Genomic DNA, 22,027 nt, shown 5'->3' with positions numbered 1-22,027 from the left:
TAGATTTTGGCCAGCACATAAACATAAGTTGGTCTTGAACTCGGTTTGTGCCTGTGTTATGTGGTGCATCTGGAAGTTCAGAAATTCCATGATCTTTAATAATGTGATGTGGACTGATCTTAAGCAGGTTTGGTGGCAGATCCATTTGACTCTCAAGAAGTGGATGATCTTGTTCAAAGAAACAGGTCTAGAAGAGCTGAAGTTGGTGTCACAGAAAGTGGCAATGACCCTCACCTCTCCTTTCCTACTGATCATGGGGTGAATGATGGCAATGATACTGCAGGTATCTTAAGCCTAGATTCACTCTCAAAAATGTCGTTGGGAAATGAGGGAGGGGGTGCAGGTCTACATCCTCCTGTTCATTACACACCTCCTAACAGCCCTGATAGGAACTGCAAGCACGCATCGCTGCTGAGCCCTGCCACTCCGCTGGAGCTGCCGCTGACCCCAGTTCAAACCTTCAAGAGAATCAAGTGGGGGGGGGGGGGGGGGGGGGTGCGTACCAGGCGAGCCAGAAGAAAGCTGGAGCTGTACTGATGGGCGCATGAAGAAGAATTGACTCTCTCAATAGGGTCGTCTTTAGTTTCTAATATGAACACTTTAGTTCCTGTGCTAGATTTTGAGTCTTGTAATAAGTTCTACTTTTTTCGAGCTCGTGGGCGCTCCAGCTCCCTTTTCTGTTATTGCAGATCGGGGAGGGGGTAGTCCTCAATTCCGTCCTTTGAAAACCTTGATAGAAGGATGTCTTTCGTTGTACCTGGTTTCACGTTTTCTGCCCTCCTGTTAGTCTAACAAAAAGAGCTTAGTGGACCAGCGCAACCCGATGATGCACTTGCACTGAAACTGAAACCATGGTGTGGATCAGCTCTGTTCAGGCTAGACGCAGACTTGTCATCTTCATCGATGATACTAAACCGCGTGGTGGTTGGAGAGTTTGCGCATAGGGTTTTTGCCGGTTGCAGACTTGCAGCGGCATGCATCTTCATCGTCTTGGTCGCCGGAGTCCTTGTCATCAGTCATCACCATCGATCGGCACCATGCAATAAGTCTCAAACTATGGTGCGGAACTGCTTGTCTGCTTAGTTCAAAAACGGCAGGAGAAGGGCAGGCTCTGCGGATAACAAACTAAGTTTCAGAAACAAAGCAGCAAGAATCAGAGTGGCGCAGCGGAAGCGTGGTGGGCCCATAACCCACAGGTCCCAGGATCGAAACCTGGCTCTGATAAATTTTTCCAATTATTATAGTTTGAATTTTGGGCAACCTTCGTTTGGACTTGCATTTCTTATTGAGCCGAATCTCTATTTATTTGATGCTTTTACCTTCATTCATTTGCTCCATTTCTGCCAACTTCTGTGCTGGGTTTTTTTGTTTTATTTTTCGTCTTTGCTCAAGCGTCGTCTAGATTTGAACTTCAGAGTTTGCAGTAGCAGAGATGTCATTTTATATGCGCTCCAGCTTTTAGTGTTGTTCCTGGGCAGCAGGAGGAAAAGGCACCGCTGTTCTGGGCGAGCCAACATTGGCAGCAAAGCGGGTTGCAGCCACATGCGTGCAATGCAATTTACTACTGTACTCATCAACTGAACTTGGGATACAATACAAACTTCTGTATTAACATAGGGGGAGAAAACAATACAAACTCCAGTACAGCTCTGTACATAACGTGCAACGCCTTTGGCGAGCATCCGCCGATCCACTGGTCCTAGCTAGCAACCAAAGGGCAAATTCAGTCCTAGTTCTGAGTATCACAACCGATTCCACTTTTTGCCTCCGTTTCAAAAAAAAACAACCGATTCCACGGCCGCGATTCTTTTCAAAGACGCGGTCGTTCCTCTCCAGCCATATCATCCTCAAGGTGCGGCAAACCAAGGAGTTGAGCTGCTCTTTCCTCCGATCCCCCGTGACCGCCGAGCTGAGCCGAGGCCACCAGTTCTTGGTTTCACTTTCATCATCAGCACGCGGGGTGAAGCTGTGCAGTCTCCATGCCAACAACACAGAGAACCAGACCTGACGAGCAAAGGGGCAACCAAGAAGAAGATGGCTCGCAGACTCCTCCTCTTGGCAGCAGAGCAAACGCTCCGGGGGATGTTGCAAGTTACGGTTGGCAAGTCTATAAGCCGTCCATGGGCGATTGTGCAACGCGAGCCAGGCAAGTACTCATCAACTCAACTTGAGATACCCGACACATAACAAAGAACAGTCGAAGTGGCGGCAACAAAGGGCAGGAATGTAAATGTGTCTTCTTAGTAATAGAAGTTCGGCCAAGAGCCCTTGAAAAGGAGCAGAGTACACAAAGCAAAGAGCAGGCAAAAAACTAACCAAAGCAAACAAGACTAATTAAACTAAAACTGAAGAAAGGACCTTTTCCCTGACCCATACCATTCAGTCCACTTTGAGCGCCAGAGCGGAGGCTAAAACAGGACTAAACTAGAACTGGGACCTTTACTTAGCCATACCACAATACGCTTTCCACTTTGAGCGCCATGACGAGGCTGCATAAACTATAACGAGCTACTCCTACTTACCAAACTTTGCCGGTCGCCCATGCGGCCATGCTAATGCTAATCGTATTACGTAAAATAAAACCAGGAGCGGGAGCTGAGAGAGAAGAGCTATATTCTTGCATCTTCCCTGGCAGTTCATTCCTCACCTTCAGAAGCTTGCAAAATGTTGACTATTAGATTGTGGAGTGAGCAATAGGTGTTACTTGAGCAGAGCTCACGGCTACCCGTTTGCAGGATGCAGAGCCCTGACGAGATGATGCACCAGAGAAGAGAGGACTGGACCTGGATCTTAACAAAGCAGATGAGAGAGACAACCGCAAGCAACCACAAGCAGGTGGATGTGATCTCCTTGGAGTTTTCTTTGCACACCACGACCCTCCAGCTGGCTGACCAAAAGCGTCAATTGCATTGCATAAAATAGATGTCCGCATGTGTGCTCATTCATGACCCTAGAAAAAAGATATGGAGAGGGTCTTTTATAAGGATGCCAATAAAATGTTCCATTGTTACTTCAATTAAAAGGTAGCTTATGCATCACAACCTGAAAACTGGGCATCCTCTCGATACATCAATATCAGAGCCAGAAGGCAGAAAGGGCGACCAATTGTGTGGGTGAGAATGATCGATTCAGCCACAGACAAACCATACTATTAGCTGTTGCATGAAAATCTAATACTCCCTCCGTCCCGAATTACTTGTCGCTAAAATGATAGAAATGGATGTATCTAGAACTAAAAATACGTCTAGATACATCCATTTCTGCAACAATTAATTCAGAACAGAGGAAGTATGTATGAAAATTGAACCTGGTTTTAGTCCAGACATTTTGTATGGTTTGTCGTGGTTTCGTTTCTATGAAATGGAGCCGGGGGAGCTCCCCTTTGATTGAAAAAAAAGAGAATAAGAATCGGAACGGAGCACTGTATAGGGTAACAAACATGCTGACCTGGAATTCACCACCAAGCAAGAGCAGGTTGTGAGCATTGACGTGGTAGATGGAGTAAAAAGGCTCAAGAGAAGGAGCACAAAACCCTGCTATCGTCTCCCACCCCAAGAAAGCAGAGCCCTCAATTCACCACAGCGAGAACAAAGAATGTGCAGTCCACATCGCATTCAGGTTGTTGAGACACTCAGTTGTAACACAATGCACTGCAAATAAAAGATATAAATATAAAGCTTAGTTTGCAATGCTAAAGCTCACATTGAAATAACTATGCCTACACAGAGTCAAATACAACATATCTGGACAGCAACTCAGTATGTCTGCATATTAAAAAAATATTACTCATAGCAGATAAATTGTTTGAGAAAATACACAAATCTGAGATGGAATAGCTAGAAAGCATATTGACCAATTGGGCTAGAGATAGAACATATGCCAAGGTACTACTATTGTTCTGCAGACTACAGTACAAACTGCTATCCTGCATCATGAATTTACCTACTCCTTCCATCCATATATATCCTAAACAACCTTTGACTATTGATAAGATTAATGGTATATGAGATGTATGATGCGAAAATTATATCATGGGAAGCTCCTTTCACGTATGAATTTGACGGTATTTTTTGTGTAATTTGCATGTCATATATTATTGCTTTAACATGTGGTCAAAATTAGTCTCGAAAAAATGGATTAGTAGGCTTTTATCTTTCCAGTGTATGACCTTGCTCAACCTATAAATTCAGTGATACGTAAATACAATATATAGCAATTTGATTCCAGTGATCCTCACACGAGTATGGCATAACTTTACTTCCATAGATGTAGCGAAATAATAGTGTCAATCCATCCTACAATAAGGAGAAAGTCATACGGGAAAAAGGCAGCCCGTTGTTAGACGTGTGCAGTTGGATGTGGTCACTGACTCAGGTGATGCTGGCCAACATGTTGGTGCCATTGAGAATCCCGAGCGAGCAGTCGAGGGGTCAGGGAGAAGCTCCACATGCAAGAGTTGTCACTGTCATCGAAGCCACCAGTAATTAGCCGCCTACACTACGTCATCTGCAACCGAAGATCTACTCAGAAAGTTTGGTGGGCGGGAGAAGGCCAAGGCACAAGCGGATGGAAAGGAGGATGTACTGTGTACATGCCGCTAGCTGTCTTGCCGTCGTCTGCAACAGACAATCTATGATGGGCATAGAGCGCGAGACTACGAAAATAGACATATTAGACTATATTAGTTGATCGGGTATAATTGTGTACGGGAAGGATCGAAAGTATATAAGCATACAACGACAACCTGTATGCCAAACGAACAATTTGTCAAACACCTGACCTGTATAACCATCAAAGAATCATCTATGTCCACCTCTCCCTTAAGATCTAGCAATATCGAAATTCCTATAACTTGAGAAGAATAGAAACAAAGAAATAGATTGTGGTGCTATGCTACGCCCCCTTTTTAGCCTCGAGTACGACACACATGAGACATGGCATCGGCTCAATGTAGCCGGTGTTTCTCGATTGGAGATTGCTGACCATGATCTAAAAGAAAATGCTGACCATCATGCCCGCGATAACAAACAGGGTGAGGACTGAGGACAAAGGAGAAAGGATGTTCAACGGAATGGTGACTACCAGTATCACGTTGCCGTTGCCGGCGTCGTCGACCTCCAGTATCGCGTTGCCGTCGCCGGCCGGGCTGGAGGCCCCGATCGGTGATGACGGTGCCTACGTGCAGGAAGAAGGCCAGATCGCTGGAGGGCTGGCCGCCAGTGCCGCGCTGTCGCCACTGCTGGTAAGAGAGGCAGAAGGAAGGGGAGGGGAACGATAAAACGACCGCTGAGCGGCGGCGGCGAGGTCGAGGAGAGGGATCAGGCGTTATGAGAGAGAGAGGGAAGACCTGGAACGGATCGGCTTCATTTGCTTGTTGTGAGATATAGGTGGTGTTTGGTTCTAGTCTTAGACTTTTTCTAGCCTCAACTAAACAATCCCTACAAAGTCTCTTCCTGTTTGTTTCCAGAGACTAAAAAGTCTCTAGTCCCTTCTTAGAGGTTATTAAATAACCATGTTGCCCCTAGTATATAGAAAAATAATATCAAACAACACCATGGGGCGGCGGGTCAATGGATGCATGGAGGGGCATTGTTGAAAAAGTTCCAAAAAGACTCTCCGAGAGTCTTCTTCATTTAGTCCCAAATGCCTAATTTAGTCCCTAAAAAGTCCCTCCCGTCTGGTAAAAAAGTCTCTAAGAGAGACTTTTTCTAGTCCCTACACAAAAAAGTCCCTGGAAATAAACACCCCCATAATTGGCCCATGGTGCAGAGGCCCGATCAATAGGAGTGCACCGATTTTTCTTCCAGAGTAGCGCTCTTCTCGGACAGCCGGCCCATTCGGCGAGAGACAATTCTGTGGGAAAGATCGGACGACCAAGAACGTTCAATACACGAAATCGAACAGTCATAAATACTGAGGTCGTGTGAAGGCTTGGTTTCGGCTCGGTTATGTTGTCATTAATGAACTGTAATTGACAGAAGTTGTTATGCATATCTTTTTTTTTTTGTCTGAAAGAACCTCAGCTATTACTTTAATATAGTTAGATATCCATCGCGGATGGGGTTTTTAAAGAGAAAAGTACATTTTTGGTCCCTCAATTTTACCAAAAGTATATAGCCGGTCCCTCAAAATTTCTTGGGCGACATTTGATACCTCAAGTCTCAAGATCAGGTAAGTTTCGCCTAAAACCTGGTTTCAATAAAAAATTGGCCATGTGGCAGCGGTTTTCTCGCGCTCGTGATATATATCTCACCCAAGCCAATAATGGATCCAGTCGTACGCCACCAACCCACCGCCGCAACCGTCCCCTCCCTCACCTTCTGGACAAGTTATAGCTGTCGTTGAGACATCGACTCGCTGCCCAGCCATCCTCGTCGATCTTTCCCGTTGATCCCCTCCTCCGCAACTACAACGTGCCTCCCCGTGTCGAGGAGAGGCCAAGTTGCGTATGGGCTTAGCCATTTCCCCTGCCTCCTCTGTCGCATGGGGTCTCGCCTCCACCCTATGGTTCTCGTCGAAGTCTGTCCGGAGAAGAGATCCAGACCATGGTCATATCCACCACACTCCAAGCCCAAATGCTCTCCGCATATGTCGTGGCCTCCCCGGGCTGGAGTGGTCGCATTGCCGACCAAGCTTGCCTCGTTGTTAATTGCTACCCCATTTCTTCGGGCTAGCCCCATCTTGGATGAAGGGGGTGCCCGCACCGTACATGCCGTGAGCAGCTACCTCCACCCCGTGCATGTGTCCCCGTTGTGCCCCGTTAGGTCGTTGCAGTTGCCTTTGTGCGCTAAGAACATTGGCGGTTGCGACGCAGCACCTCCTGCCGCTTGAATCGAGCACTCCCGCCCGCCCCCGCATCGCTTACAATTGAGCCGAGGTGGGGGGTCACAGGGAAAGAAGATCGGTGGTGCGCGTCTCTATAGGTCGTCACGACCATCGTTGCCGCCACAAAAAGGTTGGGTTTTGGTTGGAGGAGATAAGGGCGCGCGTGAGAGAGAGGATGGTGATGTGAATGGGTGACGGGTTGGTCCAAACAACGTGTATGTCATGGCAAGTGAGGGAAGATAACCCCAGTGACATATGTTTATAAGCATCTGCTGTGATTGTAATGTGTTTATAACAAGTAAAATCGACAAAGATCAAACAATACCACACTCAGATTTTTTATATGCACTCATTTTTTAGACTAGGGCAATTCTATAAATTAAAACAGGTAAGCAGATATGGGTCGCAAACTCGCAAGAGAGCTTCCTGGTTCCAAATTCCGGGAGTGCCCCCCTGAATCGAGACGGCTACTGACTTTTCCCCTCTCATCAAGCCTTCCCCAGTCCAACGCCGTTACCGAAGGCATCTCCTCCTCCCCCCGATCCAGCCATGTCGTCGGCGCCGCCCGCCCACCAATCCAAACCCTCCTACCAGCGCCGCCCTCCCAACCCCGGGCCGAGACAGCAGCCACCGCCGCAGCAGCGCTACGTCCCCAAATCCGCCGCCCCTTGCGCTCCTAAACCCTCGCCCCCACCACCGCTCACCACCGCCCTCCGATCATCGGCCGCCCCGTCTGCATCTGGCGCCGGCAGCAGCAGCTCCGGCGGCGGCGGAGCGGCAGATGGGTTCGTGTTCTACCTGCCGCACGACGAGGCGGTCGCGGCCGGGCTCGGCGGCCTCGACGCCCAGGAGTCGCAGGCCGTCGTCGACCTCCTCAACGACGCGCTCGCGTCGCTCCTCCGTGCCAAGCCTCGCGAGTTCTGGCGCCAGGGTAACCATACAACACAACTCCTATGTGCATTGGATGCAAATCATAAACCTTAGTTTTTGGATTGGGAACCTGAACCGGAAGCTTGGGAGCTTGGCCTTTCAACATTCGATTTGCTTGTCTGGTTTACAACAGTTGCTCGAATGCAATTTAGTGCGAATTCTTATGCATACATTTTGTTGTCTCTGTAATTTGCTAAGCCATGGATATAGCATGAAACTACAGCGAATATCTACTTATTCAGATGGTTACAATTCACTATAAATGGTTGAGCGCTTTGATTGTAGGGATTTGTAGTGGTTCTTATCACAAACTTTTGATCTAGTAGTTTAGTATACTGTCACTGACTTATGAATGTATAGCACATATGGTGGCTTAAATTGAGGATTCAGTCCTGCTTGAACTCGTACATATCTTATTGACAGGAGTGTTACACGCTTTCCTGAGTATAGCTTTGATAGCTTGCTTAACAAATTGATTGGCATTTTTTAAATACCGCCTGCATTTTTATTAACTTATGATATATTATATTTCCTGCCTATTGTGAACATGCATATTAAACTTCTCAACGGGTTGTGATCTGGAGAAGTGTTGTGGTCAATTCAACTAACTGGTTCATGGCTTACACATATAGATATATTGAGTGGTTAGTTGGCATTTAGTTATATTTCTGATTATGTCTGGAATCTAGTTAATATCCCAGCTAAGTTGTTGAAAATCTTATCTGTACTGGCTACTTGATCTGGAAGTTTATTTGCAATCAAAGTTCGAGAAAGCGCTAGGCGTTAATTATGCGTTTGGCCACCTACTTGCGCTTTTCTAGCTTAGGTGTGATTAGGCGCTTGTACTGTAGCATGAAGGAATAAGCTAGATGGGCTGGCCTAGCCCATTAAATCACAGGCCCATCTTCCTATTCTCCTACTAAAGCTTTAATATGGTGCACAGTCGACAGAAAATCTAGGTTTCCTCCTCACGCCGCCTCTCCCCCTCGTCCTCTCTCCCCTGCTGCATGATGCCGCCTCTCTCCCTCTTCCTCTGTCCCTTGCTTACACCGATGGGAACCAGCGAGTGAAGCTCAATATCTCGCCGGAGAATCTCGTTTCCCCGCCGGAATCAGTCGATTTGTCATCGGAGTGGTTGAATCCTCATCGACGAGGATGAATCCTTGCAGGGGAGGTCAAATCGTCGACGGGGAGATTGATTTCTCGCCTGAGAAACGTGATTCCTTGCCGGAAACGCTGATTTCTCACCGGAGGACCTGGCCGACCGCTTTTTTGAGCGCCTAGGGCCAATGCCCAGAGCTTAAGCGCGCCTAGGCGAGCGCCTAATAGCGCCTTTTTGAACTATGTTTGCAATCTTAAATGCTTGATTGATTTCTTCCATATATCAGCAAAACTGCTGTCTGTGGTGCATATATAACTTTACTTTGGCACAGATGAATTGCACTGGCTCAAGTAGTAAGTTTACTAGTCAGATGTTCAACAATTCCAAATTTTATTTTTCACTATCAAACACTAGATAGCTATCAAGCTATGTGCATGTGGTTCCTTGCATCTTCTCTGAATGGGTATCTACAGTAATAAAATAAAGCTGATGAATACATGTATTGTATTGGTTATTGGTACTTAACCACCGCGCCAGGCTCTCTGTTGTGTTCTAGAATTGTTAACCGGAACTGGTCCCAGTAAACAATAGTTTAACGACTAGATAGCTCAACAAGAGAAATTGCGAGATGATCATGTTTTTGTTTGTGATTTGTCTAATGTTTTCACTCCTAGAGTTAGAACTTATGAAGAGATCTCAGAGCTACAGCCTACAAGCAGCTGAACTTTGTTAGTGACATCTAATACTTATAGTTGTTTTTTCTGCAGTGGCACAGAATGCCTCTCTGCATGCATTCCTAGATAGTTACCTACAATTCAGACACCGGTGGTATGATTTGCCACACAGGGGCCCCAAAGGGACAGTTGCTGGTTTGGTTGTTGGGGAGCTTGAGCTTTGCCGCCGTGTCTTTATGGTCCTCTACCGCATGTGAGATTTCTATCATTTCGCAAGTTTTGATTTTATATCTGTAAAACCTTTTTCATAGATGGTGTATGGCATCAAGAGTTGCATATAATTGTTGTGGTGTGTCTCTTGTTTGTGTGTTAGATCATCAAACAAGGATCCTGGATCAGGCCCGGGTGAGTCCCTTAGTGCGAAGGAGCATACAGGTGAGATTGGGACTACTTCTTTGATCATTATGTGCGTTCATTGATTTTAGTGCAGAATTGAGTGGAATCATTTGTACCCCTGTAGCCCTTCTACAGCAGAAAAAACTGCTTGATCTACCAAAGTTGTTGGATATATGTGCTATATATGGGCATGACAATGGGGAGTTGACAAGTTCACTGGTTGGTTCCTGGTTCCTGAGGCATTTCATTTGTTGTTGGTACTATTATTGTTTTCCATTTTTATGTTGTTCCTATATCCTCAAGCTATTTATTATTATTATTATGAGCTATGAATGCTTCAGTTAATAATGATTTTATATCTCCAGGTTACAAATGCAATCGTTGTGCAGCCCAATTTACTCGATGGCATCAATACTGTCCTTCCCCAATTCCTGGACATTTTCCACACAATGCAGGACAGATGCATGGACTCACTACAGGTCTTTTTTTCTTACTTGAATTTTGGTCACTTTTTAATGATGGATGCCATATATAGGCTTCTTTCTTCATTTATCAGGTAGCAACATCTAGACAATAGTTTGATGGGAGAAATTCTTTGTGCCTATGGTAGAACTACCAGCATTTCCTTTAGCTAGTGTTTTTGTTTCTGTTTTCAATCAAGTTTTTTGAGAAGTGCATTTGCGCTGTTAGTAAAAGGGTTTTTCAGTTTGTTCATTCGCCTAATGACGAAAATCAGTTCTGAATTTCTGTACATTTTCTTTAATTTCTTTAGGAAAAATATATTATATTCAGAGTGAGGATACATTTGCTTAAAATGGTTAAAATGTTAACAACACAATTGAATTAAAGAATAGATCATGCATTTACAGCGAAATGGTGCCAATCTATGATAGATCTTACAGAACTTGCATAAACACAACTTAACTGTAATTTGATTTGCAGGTGCTCAGTTCACCTGGACCAAATGTCAGTGGACATACCCAGCTTCAGAAAGATTTCTCGGAGGTCAGTTTTATCTACTAGATGATACCCTGCGCGTTTCTGTGGTTATCTTGTTAAAAGAAATGCCTAATTAGGTGCTATAGAAACAACTAAAAGTAACGAAAACAAAATATAAGAGTGGTCTTGATTTACACTTTCAAAACAATAAAAATATGAAGCATATAACAAAATGATATATAAAAGAGAAAGAACCTTTAGATTGCAGTTAAAAGAGTGCCATTCCTGAATAAAATGTGAAGGATAAACTCCATAGGTATGCTCCAAGCGCCCAACTCCATAGGCATGGTTGCATGGCTTGGAAAAACAGGCAGTGGGTTTTAGCTAGTTAGGAATAGAGGGTTCTAGATTTGTTCTGATATATTTGTCGTTCTTTTGCTTAACTTTGATGCTTAAGTGCGAATTTAATTTCCCTCAGGTGCTGGATTTTGTTAATGATGCAATTATTACTCTGGATGCCTTTGCTGATGCTTACCAGCCTGCTGCATTATCATTATGTGCTTCTTTTGAAAGAGGGTAAGCTTCTATTCATTCATCCCAATGATTGGTGCATGTTTCTTAACTAGGCATTGATGGTTTTGTACTACTTGATTTGCAGGGATCGAGCTGAGGAATTGTTGAACACCCTTGCAAGTTTGTATGATTTGTTGTTACCATCTTTGCTTCAGGGGTTTCAAGTTATGTCCAGTTCCCAAAGCAATGGAGAGACTTCGTCTGAAAGTATACTTAATGACATAGTTCTTGGCATAAGAATGCTATCAAAGAGAGCTGTTGGATTTGGTTGGAGATTATTAGAGTTCTGCTATTTAAATGATCAACTTAAGGAGGAGGATGTCCAAGCATCTACTAAGATGTTTCCAGCTAAAGTCGAAGATCCTATGATCAGGGGAGAAATAATAGTTCAAATACTCAAGGATATCAATAGAGAAGCTACTTACTCTTCTAAAGGGAATCCTGGAAAGACGTTTCTGCAAGCTCTTCAAAAGGAATTTCAGTTGATGAGCCGGATTGGCGATATTCGGAACAAAGGTAATTGATCAAATTTCTCAATAGAATGCTTGCTTAGCGTCTTATGTTTGTAAAGTTCCGCACAACCTTTTGGCCCCCCCTGTACTTATTGTGTCAAAATTTCAGTCAGAATTATCTCGACATCATTAGTTTTGTTTCTTTCAGAAATAGCATGAGATTTTGTAGATTTATTTGGAGAAGTAATATAAGGTTTTATTGCCCCATATACTGATCTCTTGCATATGTGTACTGAATTCGTTTATCTTGTTGGTGTGCTGTCACAGTACTTATCGCATGTCTGTGTGTGAGTTAACACAGTTAATAGGCTTATATTGTTTGGTGCCGTTCTAGTTTGAGATAGTAGAATGCTCTCAGTCAATGTCAGAATAGGAAGAATGAAATTCAGTGTCAAAAGGAAATGTTTTCCAAGCTTGCTGAAATACCTTCATCCTGTAGGAGTTTGTCATACTTACCAGTTTTTGATGGCTTCCACTGTTTTTGCCCCAGTTAAGGCACCAACAGTGTTACCTACGTACTTTCTCCATCCAGATTTATTAGGCTCCCTCGTATTTTGGGTCAACTTTGACCATAAATTTAACTTATGAAATATGAACCATATGTCACCAAATTATATCGTGGAAAACCTCTTCCAAATACAAATCCAATAGTTTACCTTTTGTACTATATACCTCATTTTGTGGGTCATATAGACGGTCAAAGTTTGGCACAAAATAAGACTGGCCCAATAAACCTGGACTGAGGAAGTACTAATCAAGTGCAGCACCTCTATCTGTGTTCCTATCATTTGGTACTTTTGAGTTATTGACTTCATAAGAAAGCACTTGTTTTGGTTTCCTATAGATTTTGTCATGTGAAAGTGTTACAAGCCTGGCAGAATTGTTCGGTTGATGTACATGCCACATTCGTATGATTCAAAGTTTTATTTATCATATTCCTTTTGATGCCAAACACTCTCTATTGATGCATTCCATGTGTTCCTGCTAATCCTTAACAGGATGGATATACATGGAGGATGAGCAGTTCCAGTTCATATCACGTCTGTGCGGATCCACTGTCACTTCTTGGAATAGTGTCCCTGATTTGCCAATATCTTCCCATGGTGGTGAACTTCAACAGAAGAATGAGGAAGCTGCTGTCATTGAGTCCAAGATTAGTCAGATAAGGGACCTTCTTCCTCATTATGGGAAAGGTTTCCTTGCCGCTTGCTTGGAAGCCTACAACCAGAACCCTGAGGAAGTTATCCAAAGGATACTAGATGGAACACTTCATCAGGATCTTCTAGCTTTAGATACCTCGTTACAAGAGATGCCACAACAACAATCTGCACCTAGTGTTGCGAAAGATAAAGGCAAAGGCGTACTAGTGGAAACTATTCCTAATATTGCAAATAAACCCCATAAAGTTGAAGCCCAATCTTCTTCAGTCTCATCAGCATCCAAGGCTCCTATCTCATATTTATCTTCAGTTTCATCAGCATCCAAGGCTCCTGCCTCATCTGTATCATCAGTTCCACAAGGTAGATTTACAAGGAAGACCAATGATGATCTGCCCAACTACGCAGTTCTAGACTCGCAAAAAGCCAAAGATGCTGTTAAGTCAGCTGTCCTTGATTCCCAGTATGAGTACGAGGATGAGTATGATGACTCGTTTGATGATCTTGGCTTCAGCGTGGCGGAGTCAAGTTACGAGGAAGCAGAGGGCGCCAATGATGCTGAGGGTTCCTCCAGTGGCCCACGTTGGGCTTCACAGAAGAAGCCACAGTTTTATGTCAAGGACGGGAAGAACTACAGCTACAAGGTTGCTGGTTCAGTTGCTGTATCAAATGCTCGAGAGGCGGCAGTCTTAAACAATACTCAGAAAGATACAATTCATGGTCTTGGTCGTGGTGGAAATTTACCTATTGGTGGAAATTTACCTATGGGAGTTCCCAACAGGCAACATAGAGTTGTGGAGGAAGAGGAGGGTGGTCATGCAAACAGCTTCAGCAGAGGAGGCTCGAATCCCCGTGGTCGGGGCAGGGGCAGAAGAGGTGGCTGGGATCAGGGTAACCCAGCGGAGGAGAATGAGAATTCTAGTGGCCCACAAAGTTTTGGCCGTGATGGAAGAAGAGGGGGCAGGAACCATGGCAACCTACCAGAGGTAAACTATGGTCAGCAAGGTTTTGGCCGTGGTGCAAGAAGAGGGACCAGGGATGAGGACAACCGGCCAGAAATGAACAACCAGCAAGGTTTTGGTCGTGGCGCAAGAAGAGGGGCCAGGGAGGAGGACAACCGGCCAGAGGTAAACAACCATCCTAATCCCCAGCAAGGTTTTGGTCGTGGCGCAAGAAGGGGGGACAGGGACGAGGACAACAGGCCAGAAGGGAATAACCATGGCCAGCAAGGTTTCGGTCGTGGTGGAAGAAGAGGGGACAGGGACGAGGACAATAGGCCAGAAGTGAATAACCATGGCCAGCAAGGTTTTGGTCGTGGTGCAAGAAGATGGGACAGGAACCATGACGATCCAGTGGAGGACAATGAAGATGGTAATGCAGCACAAGGTTTCGCTCGAGGAGGGCCAGGCCCCCATGGAGGCGGCGGAAGGAGAGGCGGCCGGAATCATAACCGGAGGGATCAGGCGCTGAGGAAGCATATGCAAGGAATGACAGGGCTTTAGCTCACCACCGTCTGAAGTTCAGCAGGAAGTGTAAATTCGTCCAAGTGGTTTTGAGGGACAGATGATGTTCACAGAAGCCAAGCATGTATTTTGGTTGTTCCAATTACATTGATACACAACATGCAGCTGCAGCCCCCATAGATACTTTTTTGTTTTGAAAAAGACGATGTATGAAATGTGAGAATTCTTAAAGGTGAATTACCATGAAGTAGCTTGGTCGCGCAAGGAACCGTGCTGCATTTTTGGTACTTGAAAGGTTTATGTTGGTCCAACAAATCCATGTGGCCTAGTGCTGTGTGCCTTTGGAACATGTTATGTTTTGTATTGGATGGTGTGTGAATGTGTGGCCGCAATGGGTCACAGAAACTGGAAATGCTTTCTCTTCTTTTGAATGTAGACTGAAAATCGTTGTTGTTGGGAACCTCATCCCTTAGTTTTTACGGCACAGAAACGGGTACACTTCCTTTCTAAAATGCAGTATGCTTGACAGTGGCCGAGGCCATGGCGTCTCCAGAGGAGAATTATGAAGGCAAGGGCGACAATCATGGCGTCACCAAGGAGCCATCCATCCTTGATGATGCCACGCCCTTTGCTTCGCTCATTCACTTCCATCACGTCTCCATTCTACTCTACAGGAAGGAATGAAGGAAGGCAGGCTCGTGAAGCTTGGAATCATCATTCGCCTGGGAGAAAAAGGTTAGCGGCATACTTTCGCCCTAGTTATGCCCCCGGTGCTTTCTTTATCTCTACGCAAAGAGGGCATGCTCAAGTGATCTCCATCGATCTCCTCACCTGTGCAGTACAGACTACAGATGAAAAAGCCTGCTGCCGGCAATGGAGGAGATGATGGTGGCGGTGGCGTCGCTGGCATGCCATGCTCTCATCCTTTACCTTGACCATGCTTTTTTACAGTTAAATCGTATACATGGTGACGGTTCCCCTTTTCGCCTTTCTGTTACTTGCAGAGATATATGGAAGGAAGGATGGCCTAGTACTAGCGCTTTTCAAGTGATATATAAAGCATATCCATCCAAGGTATGGCTGATAGATCTGCTGTTCTTCCAAGCGCATGAGAAATTTGAAAGAGGAAACCTACAGCTGTTCTGATAAAAAAGAGGTTAATTTTGGGTTGTTCCTGATTATTTGCGCAGACAGAAATTTAGCGGTCATCTGAAAAATTATTTCCAGGTTACACCACTAGTCCCCCACTACATGAATCAACATAATTATACATAAGAAATGGTGCGGCCATGTGTAACTGCTGCTAGATAACTAGTGAAGCAGCCTATTTCTACATTGAAAACTACCCAACGGAAAGAGGAAGACCTTCTTGTCATTATTCTTCTTTTGTACAAAAAATTCCACATGTTCCAAACGTATACACCCCGATCTCTCCTAACCTTGGTCGTCCCGAGGTTAAATATGTGCTTACTTATCACTATCATACATTTGCCGCGGCTGCTAAAGCTATCACAGTCCATATGTGCTATGTCCATTGCAAAATTCATTCTGCATCTTCACCACCCCTCCTCCCCCAACCCCCTCTCCTACGACGACATGCTATCATCATCGTCGTCGGAGTTGTTCTGCCGCCGTTGGCCATACAAACTTAGGACCGGCAATGGGGCTGTCGTCGAGACACGGAACGACCTCGCCGACCCGACGACGGTTCTGTCCTGCTGCATCCGGCCAACCTCCCTGCAGACGTGATCCAACATCGAGAGGAAGTCCCTCACCACCATGAATATCCTCAGAGGGTGCGCCTCCTCCTTCGCGGCGTCCCCGTGGAAGTAGTCGGTGATGTCTTTCACCCTCCCCAGAGCCCGCTTCTCCTCGCCTCTCACTATCTCGATCTCCTTGTCGGCCTCCTTCAGAAAGCCCTGCATTGCGATGAAGAACCTCTGGCCCTGCGTGCACTGCCTCTCGAGCTGCAACACCGACTTGATCTTCTCGAGGCCCGTCTCGAGCTTGCTGACGTAGCCGTGCAGAACATCGAAGTCCATGGAAGCCGCCTTCTTGACGTTTCCGAGCTCGCTGCTCAGCCCGCACACAACCTTCAGGCCTTTATCTTTGGAGCTGGTGGCCGTGGTGTTTTCCTTTTCAGATTTCGCGTCTTCCGATCGGATCATTTCTTGGACAACAAAGTGCAGCAGCGTGGTTTTGCCATCAGCTCCCTTGACGTCTGCGAGCTTGAGGAGGGTGTCAAGCTTAAAGGCCTTAGCCTCGCCCCGGTTCGTGCCGACATTCATCCGATTCCCGGTCCTCAGCACTGCTTCAAGGAGTTTTAGGAACAACCTGCTACCCCTAAGATCTTCACAAGCTGCCTGAAAACAAGTGAAGAAATGTGAGCTAACCACATGTGTAGTAGCTGAATATGAATATTGATATTTGATACTCAAGTCAAAGGATGTGCGTTATTAAAAATGACAATAGTAGGATTCAAAAACTAGCATACCTCTAGCGTTTCAAAAGACTTCCTTAGGTAATTTATCTCAGTCTCGAAATTGGCTCGGTACAGCATAGCGTCAACTCTTTTGAAGGCGAAAGGTATATCCAGCACAGTCTTGAGAAAGCGTTCCGCGGTTCCCAGCTTCGATAGGTCGCCACTGTAATCCCGCAGTTTGACCTCCTCCTCTTTCGTAGGTGCCATCTTGACTAACGTTTCCAAAAGCTCACTGCCTAAACATTCAGCATTGCCTGTTCAAATGTGGAGACCAAATAGTGTAGTTAGTGGACACTGCTATACAGAGAAATGATGTGAACAGCACAACACTCCACTGAAAAGTACGAAAACGATTATGTGTATAAATCAGGGTGAACGTTTGATTCAGAGAGCAAATTTTGGGTGTTGGACTTTGGAAGTGGAGTGAGAGGACGCTAGCCGGATGTTCACAGCCTTCCTACTAGAAAAGGATTGGTCCAGCCATTTTCTCCCCCTATTGATTTCAAGTCCTTGTATATTCTGTTGAGGTTTTATTATCAAGAACCAGAATTTCTGTTAATTCTTAAGACCTGTCACTATTGAGCTGCAAATCTGAACCTCATTTGAAAGCAAAACCTGAATCACAAAATCAGATGAAAAGAGCATCCTACCAACCAAAGCATCCTTAGTCCTTATGCTAGATACCTAATCACAATCAAACATAACTCCTCAATTTAAGGTTTGCAAACAAAATAGAATCATACTCCCCCTGTAACTTAATATAAGTTGTTTTTTTGACTCTATTACAATGTCAATAAACGTCTTATAGAGTATTTCTTAGCTAAAGAAGAGCAGAAAAAAGCTGGTTCAATTTTGCGAATGCTAACCAGATGAAAAATGAGCTCAAAATTATCACACTGGTTGCAGCACGAACACTCACCGTCCAGGAGCGCGTCCGAGACCTCCTCACGCGTGACATTCAAGGCGCGCAACAAGATGGCGATGTTCTGCGCTTTCTTGGGGTCGAGCACCCTCTCCTCCTGCCTGAACGCCGGCGCGGCGGGCTTCCTCCCGGTGTCCCTCGGCGGCGCGGCGGGCATGGAGTTGTTCATGAAGAGCGCCTCGATCATGTCCTCGTCCAACCTGAAAGAGACGCCTCGACATCACGCACAGTTCGGAGACCACCGGCATAAACGGATCAAGCTTTTATTGTGAGTGTGAGCAGGGTCTCAACTGGAATGAGCTTGACTTGAGCTGGTCCCAGACCATGGCGCGGTCGGAGGTCGCCCGCACCTTGTCCCAGTGCAGCGGCTTCAGCTTCGGCAGGCCGCCGGCCGCGTCGTCCTCCGCCCGCATCGACGTGCTCCCGTTGTTCTCCGCCGCTGCCGCCGCCGTGATCGGCATCGGCATGGCAATGCGGGGCCCTTCCGGCGGCAGCGGCTTCAGCAACCGGCGCCTGGATGTCGGCTCCCCCGTCTTTGGGGGGAGGCTGTTAGTTGACGCCATCGGTGGCGGTGGTGGTGGAGGAGGGGGCCTTGGAGCTGCGTTGGACTTGGGCGGCGCTGTCGGTGGTGGTGGAGGAGGAGGAGGTGGTGGTGGTGGACGTGGAGGTGGGTTGGAGGGTTGCACCGGCCGCGGGGATGGCGAGATTGCCTGCTTGACGTCGGGGGTGGAGCCAGTGGAGAAGCGCGTGCGCGGGGGCGTGCGCGTGCGGCGGGACCGTGGGGGCGGCGGGAGCGCGGCGATGGCGGCGACCGGGGGAAAGAAGTCGCTGGTCATGCTGGGGAGGCTGCGGCGGGAAGCCGTGGTGGTGGTGGGCGGGCTGGACGCGCTCGCCTCGCTCCACGTCTCGCCGTACACGCCGCTGCCGGCCCCGCCGCCGGCGCCCGAGCCGGAGCCCCCCGAGCGCTGCCGCGGCGTGTAGTACGCGTCCTCGTCGGAGGAGCCCATGGTGGTGGCGCGCCGCAGCGGCGGGAGCGGCCGGAGCTCCGGGCTCGGGTGGTCGGTGGCCTCGTCGCGGCACACCGCGCGGCGCGCGCGCTCGTTCCGCAGCTTGCGGTACGGGGAGCCGGCGAGATCGGCGCTGGTGGGCCCGCGCTGGTGCGCCGGCGTGGTGGGCTCCACCGTGCCGACGTAGAGGAAGTCGGCGGCGGAGGGGGCCGTGCGGCGGAGCGCCGGCCCGCCGTCGGGGCCGAGCAGCTTCTGCGAGTCGCAGCGGCGGCGGGCGCGGCCGGTGATGAGGAACGCGCAGGCGAAGCCGAGCAGCGCGACCCCGGCGGCGGCGGCCGCCCCGGCCGCCACTATGGTCGCCTTCTTGGGGCCGTGGCCGGCAGCGGTGGGAGAGGGCGGGGTGGAGACGTCGGCGGTGACGGTGTTCGGGGGGGACGAAGCCGTACCGCCGCCACCACCATCACTGGACACCGGCGGTGCGGGAGGGAAGAAGTCGCCGGGAGGGGCATCGGGCGTCGCCACGGGAGGGGCGTCGGGCGTGGCCACGGGAGGGCTGGGGTCGGAGGTGAAGTCCGGCGCGGGCGGAGGCGGCGGCGACGGGGGCGGAGTCCACTCAATGGGAAACAGCGGCTGGTGCAGCACCCGCCTGGGGACGACGGCGGCGGCAGACACCGCCGGCGAGAGGCACCCGCACAGCACCAGCTGCGCGAGCAGCAGCGCGATGGCGGGAGGCATTTGGCGGGCGGCGCGAGCGGAGAGCACGCACGCACAAGAAGAAGAGGATAAAAGCCAAAGCCAGAGCCAGAGCGCAGCTTCGGGCCCGCTTTCTAGAGTGAGAGAAAGACAGACCGGGAGGGGAGAGAGTGTGAAGCCGAGGAGAGAGAAGACGCCGCCATTTTCGGGCGGGCGGCTTCGGAGATGTACTAGCATATGCGATCGCCACCATGGGCGCTCCCGACGGTCTGGTAATCTCCTCTCCATACGTACTACTACGTGGCGCCCCCGACGGCCCGAATCTGCTTTGCGTTGGCTTCTCTTTTGCTTCTTTTCCTCGCCGCTTTTCTTCTCTTCTCTTTTCTTTTCTTCGGCGCTCCGCTTTGGCATCCCACTATGAAAAACAAATGTGTAGATCTAACCTCTTTTTCCTGCCCAAAGTTTAGTGTGCAGGTGCTAATGTACAAGAACTTTGATCGGACTAGGGATTTCGCGCCGCGTTTAGGAGGTTTTGGTGGATTATAATACGGCTCCTGGTAGGTTGGTACGCCCGCCGCGCAAGGTAAAGGAAAGGAAAATATTCCACACATGCACGATACTTTGCGTACCGACAGGCCAGCTCTACTCCATATCAACAAATGGTGGTACAGTACATCACTAATAGTACTTCTAGTATCTTTGTGAGAGTAAAGACCATGTGGGCCTTGCCGATTAAGAGCGCGCACCCGTTTTAATTTAGTACTAGTAGCTTCTTTTGACTGGCTTCATTACCTTGATCCATTCATATAACGTTGTCAATGGTGTCCTTGATCCAAAGATGAGAAAACTTAGCTAGGGTGTGAGTTTCAAAGGTAGAATCTCCTTCAAAACTGTAGGCGCAATCGATGAACCCTGACTTTCGAGCTATTATCACCTTTACGATTGAATAATATGTTCCTACTGAGAAATATTTTCAACAATTTGGTTAGATTATGACGCATTGATCATCTTCTGGAGAGACAAATCTTCCGCTAGTGCTAGAGCCTCTCGACTTTAAGTGGTTGTTGGTAATATATATTGATTATCATTTTCATGTTTATATAATCGGGGCCAATATTTTACTTTCTTCCTCAGCCCGTCGATAACCCAGCGGACCGGCCTTGAGTGCAGGACGCATCGTGCTTTCATGGTTTGCAAGGGCATGTTAAAAAGGTCGAAGTCCTTGAAGCCGACCCCCCCCCCCCCCCCCCCCCCCCCCAACAATAGCCATAGGTTGAGTCATTGCTTCGCAGGAATCCCAACTAGGTTTACGTTGTCCTTGCTTGCTCCTCCACCCAAATTTTCTGGTCACCATATTAAGGTGTTCAAACAAACCTCTAGGAAGCTTAAAACATGACATAGAGACGTGATCAACACTTCTTTCCCGGTCAAACTTAGATTTTTACTATGATTGGGCTGAACAATGGTAGAGCTTGGTGAAGTGGGCCTACTACTATAGATATTGCCCTTTAAAGGTGATGTTTCCTCGACCTGCACATTTCCGATGACTTCAGGTCTACATGGATGACTTTTCGGATGGTGCTTCTACATGCTAGTGGGTTTAACCAAGTTTCCTCCACTACCATGGAGAGTGAGTTGCGGTAACACTTTGCTCACGGGACGCGCCTGTAGATATAGGAGGAAGAAGACTTTGACACCCCCCTCAAGGCTTTGGATGTAATTTTCAATCTTTTTTTAGCAACACCGATTACATTGTAGATGCACACTCACACAAGCCTATTGAAGACCGGGTCTAATTTGCAGAGCTTGAAGATTGACGAAGCCACCACGAGTGTCACGCTATCGATGAAAACGTCACCTTTCATTGAAAGGATAATCCGTATTCACGAGACATCAAAGCGTCAAACCTATATGGTTTGATCTTTGTTGGTGTGCTAGGAATACCAGTGTCCTCGTAACCACCATGTTAGCACTGTTGGTTCCTACTTTTCAATTTCTGCAAGTGTTTCTTTGTGCGGGTCTGTAAGTGTGTTTTTCAAGGGTCTGGCTACTTAATATGTGCCTTCGGCCTTTAAAAAAATTGCACCGCATTTTAAGTGGCTTCATTACCTGATTAATTACCTGAATTTTTAATGGAGAGGCCTTTAGGTTCCAGGAAATGCTGGATGCATTGCTGCTGCTGCTGCTGCTTTAGTAGTGAAGTTTCTTTTCCTCCTTACGAAGTTAGTAGGCTCCCGCTTTTTCGCTTGTATGATCGGCCGTCTCCATCATTTCATCCCCTGGGCAGGGCAGGGGTAGCTGGGAACGGGGCGGGGTGGGATCTTCAAATACTTTGCTTAAGTGCCTTGCTTT

At 47.4% G+C, this 22,027-nt stretch overlaps 2 protein-coding genes and 1 long non-coding RNA gene across 3 annotated transcripts; 1 reads left to right on the top strand and 2 right to left on the bottom strand.

Annotated features, from left to right (window-relative positions):
- Positions 1-1,578: 1,578 nt before the first annotated feature.
- LOC123085000 (uncharacterized) lies at positions 1,579-5,315 on the bottom strand. The gene is made up of 2 exons (XR_006439518.1): positions 5,083-5,315; positions 1,579-3,650 (listed from the first exon to the last, which is right to left on the bottom strand). It is a non-coding gene; the product is annotated as an uncharacterized lncRNA (long non-coding RNA).
- A 1,948-nt stretch (positions 5,316-7,263) lies between these two features.
- Positions 7,264-14,920, top strand: LOC123084999 (activating signal cointegrator 1 complex subunit 2). The gene is made up of 9 exons (XM_044506550.1): positions 7,264-7,756; positions 9,625-9,784; positions 9,905-9,966; positions 10,052-10,146; positions 10,293-10,406; positions 10,870-10,932; positions 11,345-11,442; positions 11,525-11,955; positions 12,950-14,920. The coding sequence occupies exons 1-9, from the start codon at positions 7,375-7,377 to the stop codon at positions 14,608-14,610; spliced, it is 3,066 nt and encodes a 1,021-aa protein (XP_044362485.1). The 5' UTR covers positions 7,264-7,374; the 3' UTR covers positions 14,611-14,920.
- Positions 14,921-15,923: 1,003 nt separating this feature from the next.
- LOC123084998 (formin-like protein 8) lies at positions 15,924-20,114 on the bottom strand. Its single transcript, XM_044506549.1, has 4 exons — positions 18,267-20,114; positions 17,973-18,175; positions 17,066-17,307; positions 15,924-16,934 (listed from the first exon to the last, which is right to left on the bottom strand). Exons 1-4 carry the CDS (start codon positions 20,084-20,086, stop codon positions 16,158-16,160), a joined length of 3,042 nt encoding a protein of 1,013 aa, XP_044362484.1. The 5' UTR covers positions 20,087-20,114; the 3' UTR covers positions 15,924-16,157.
- Positions 20,115-22,027: the final 1,913 nt, after the last annotated feature.

Source organism: Triticum aestivum, chromosome 4A, assembly GCF_018294505.1.
Source record: "Triticum aestivum cultivar Chinese Spring chromosome 4A, IWGSC CS RefSeq v2.1, whole genome shotgun sequence".
Lineage (NCBI taxonomy): Eukaryota > Viridiplantae > Streptophyta > Magnoliopsida > Poales > Poaceae > Triticum > Triticum aestivum.
This window is presented reverse-complemented; position numbering and strand designations above follow the sequence as displayed.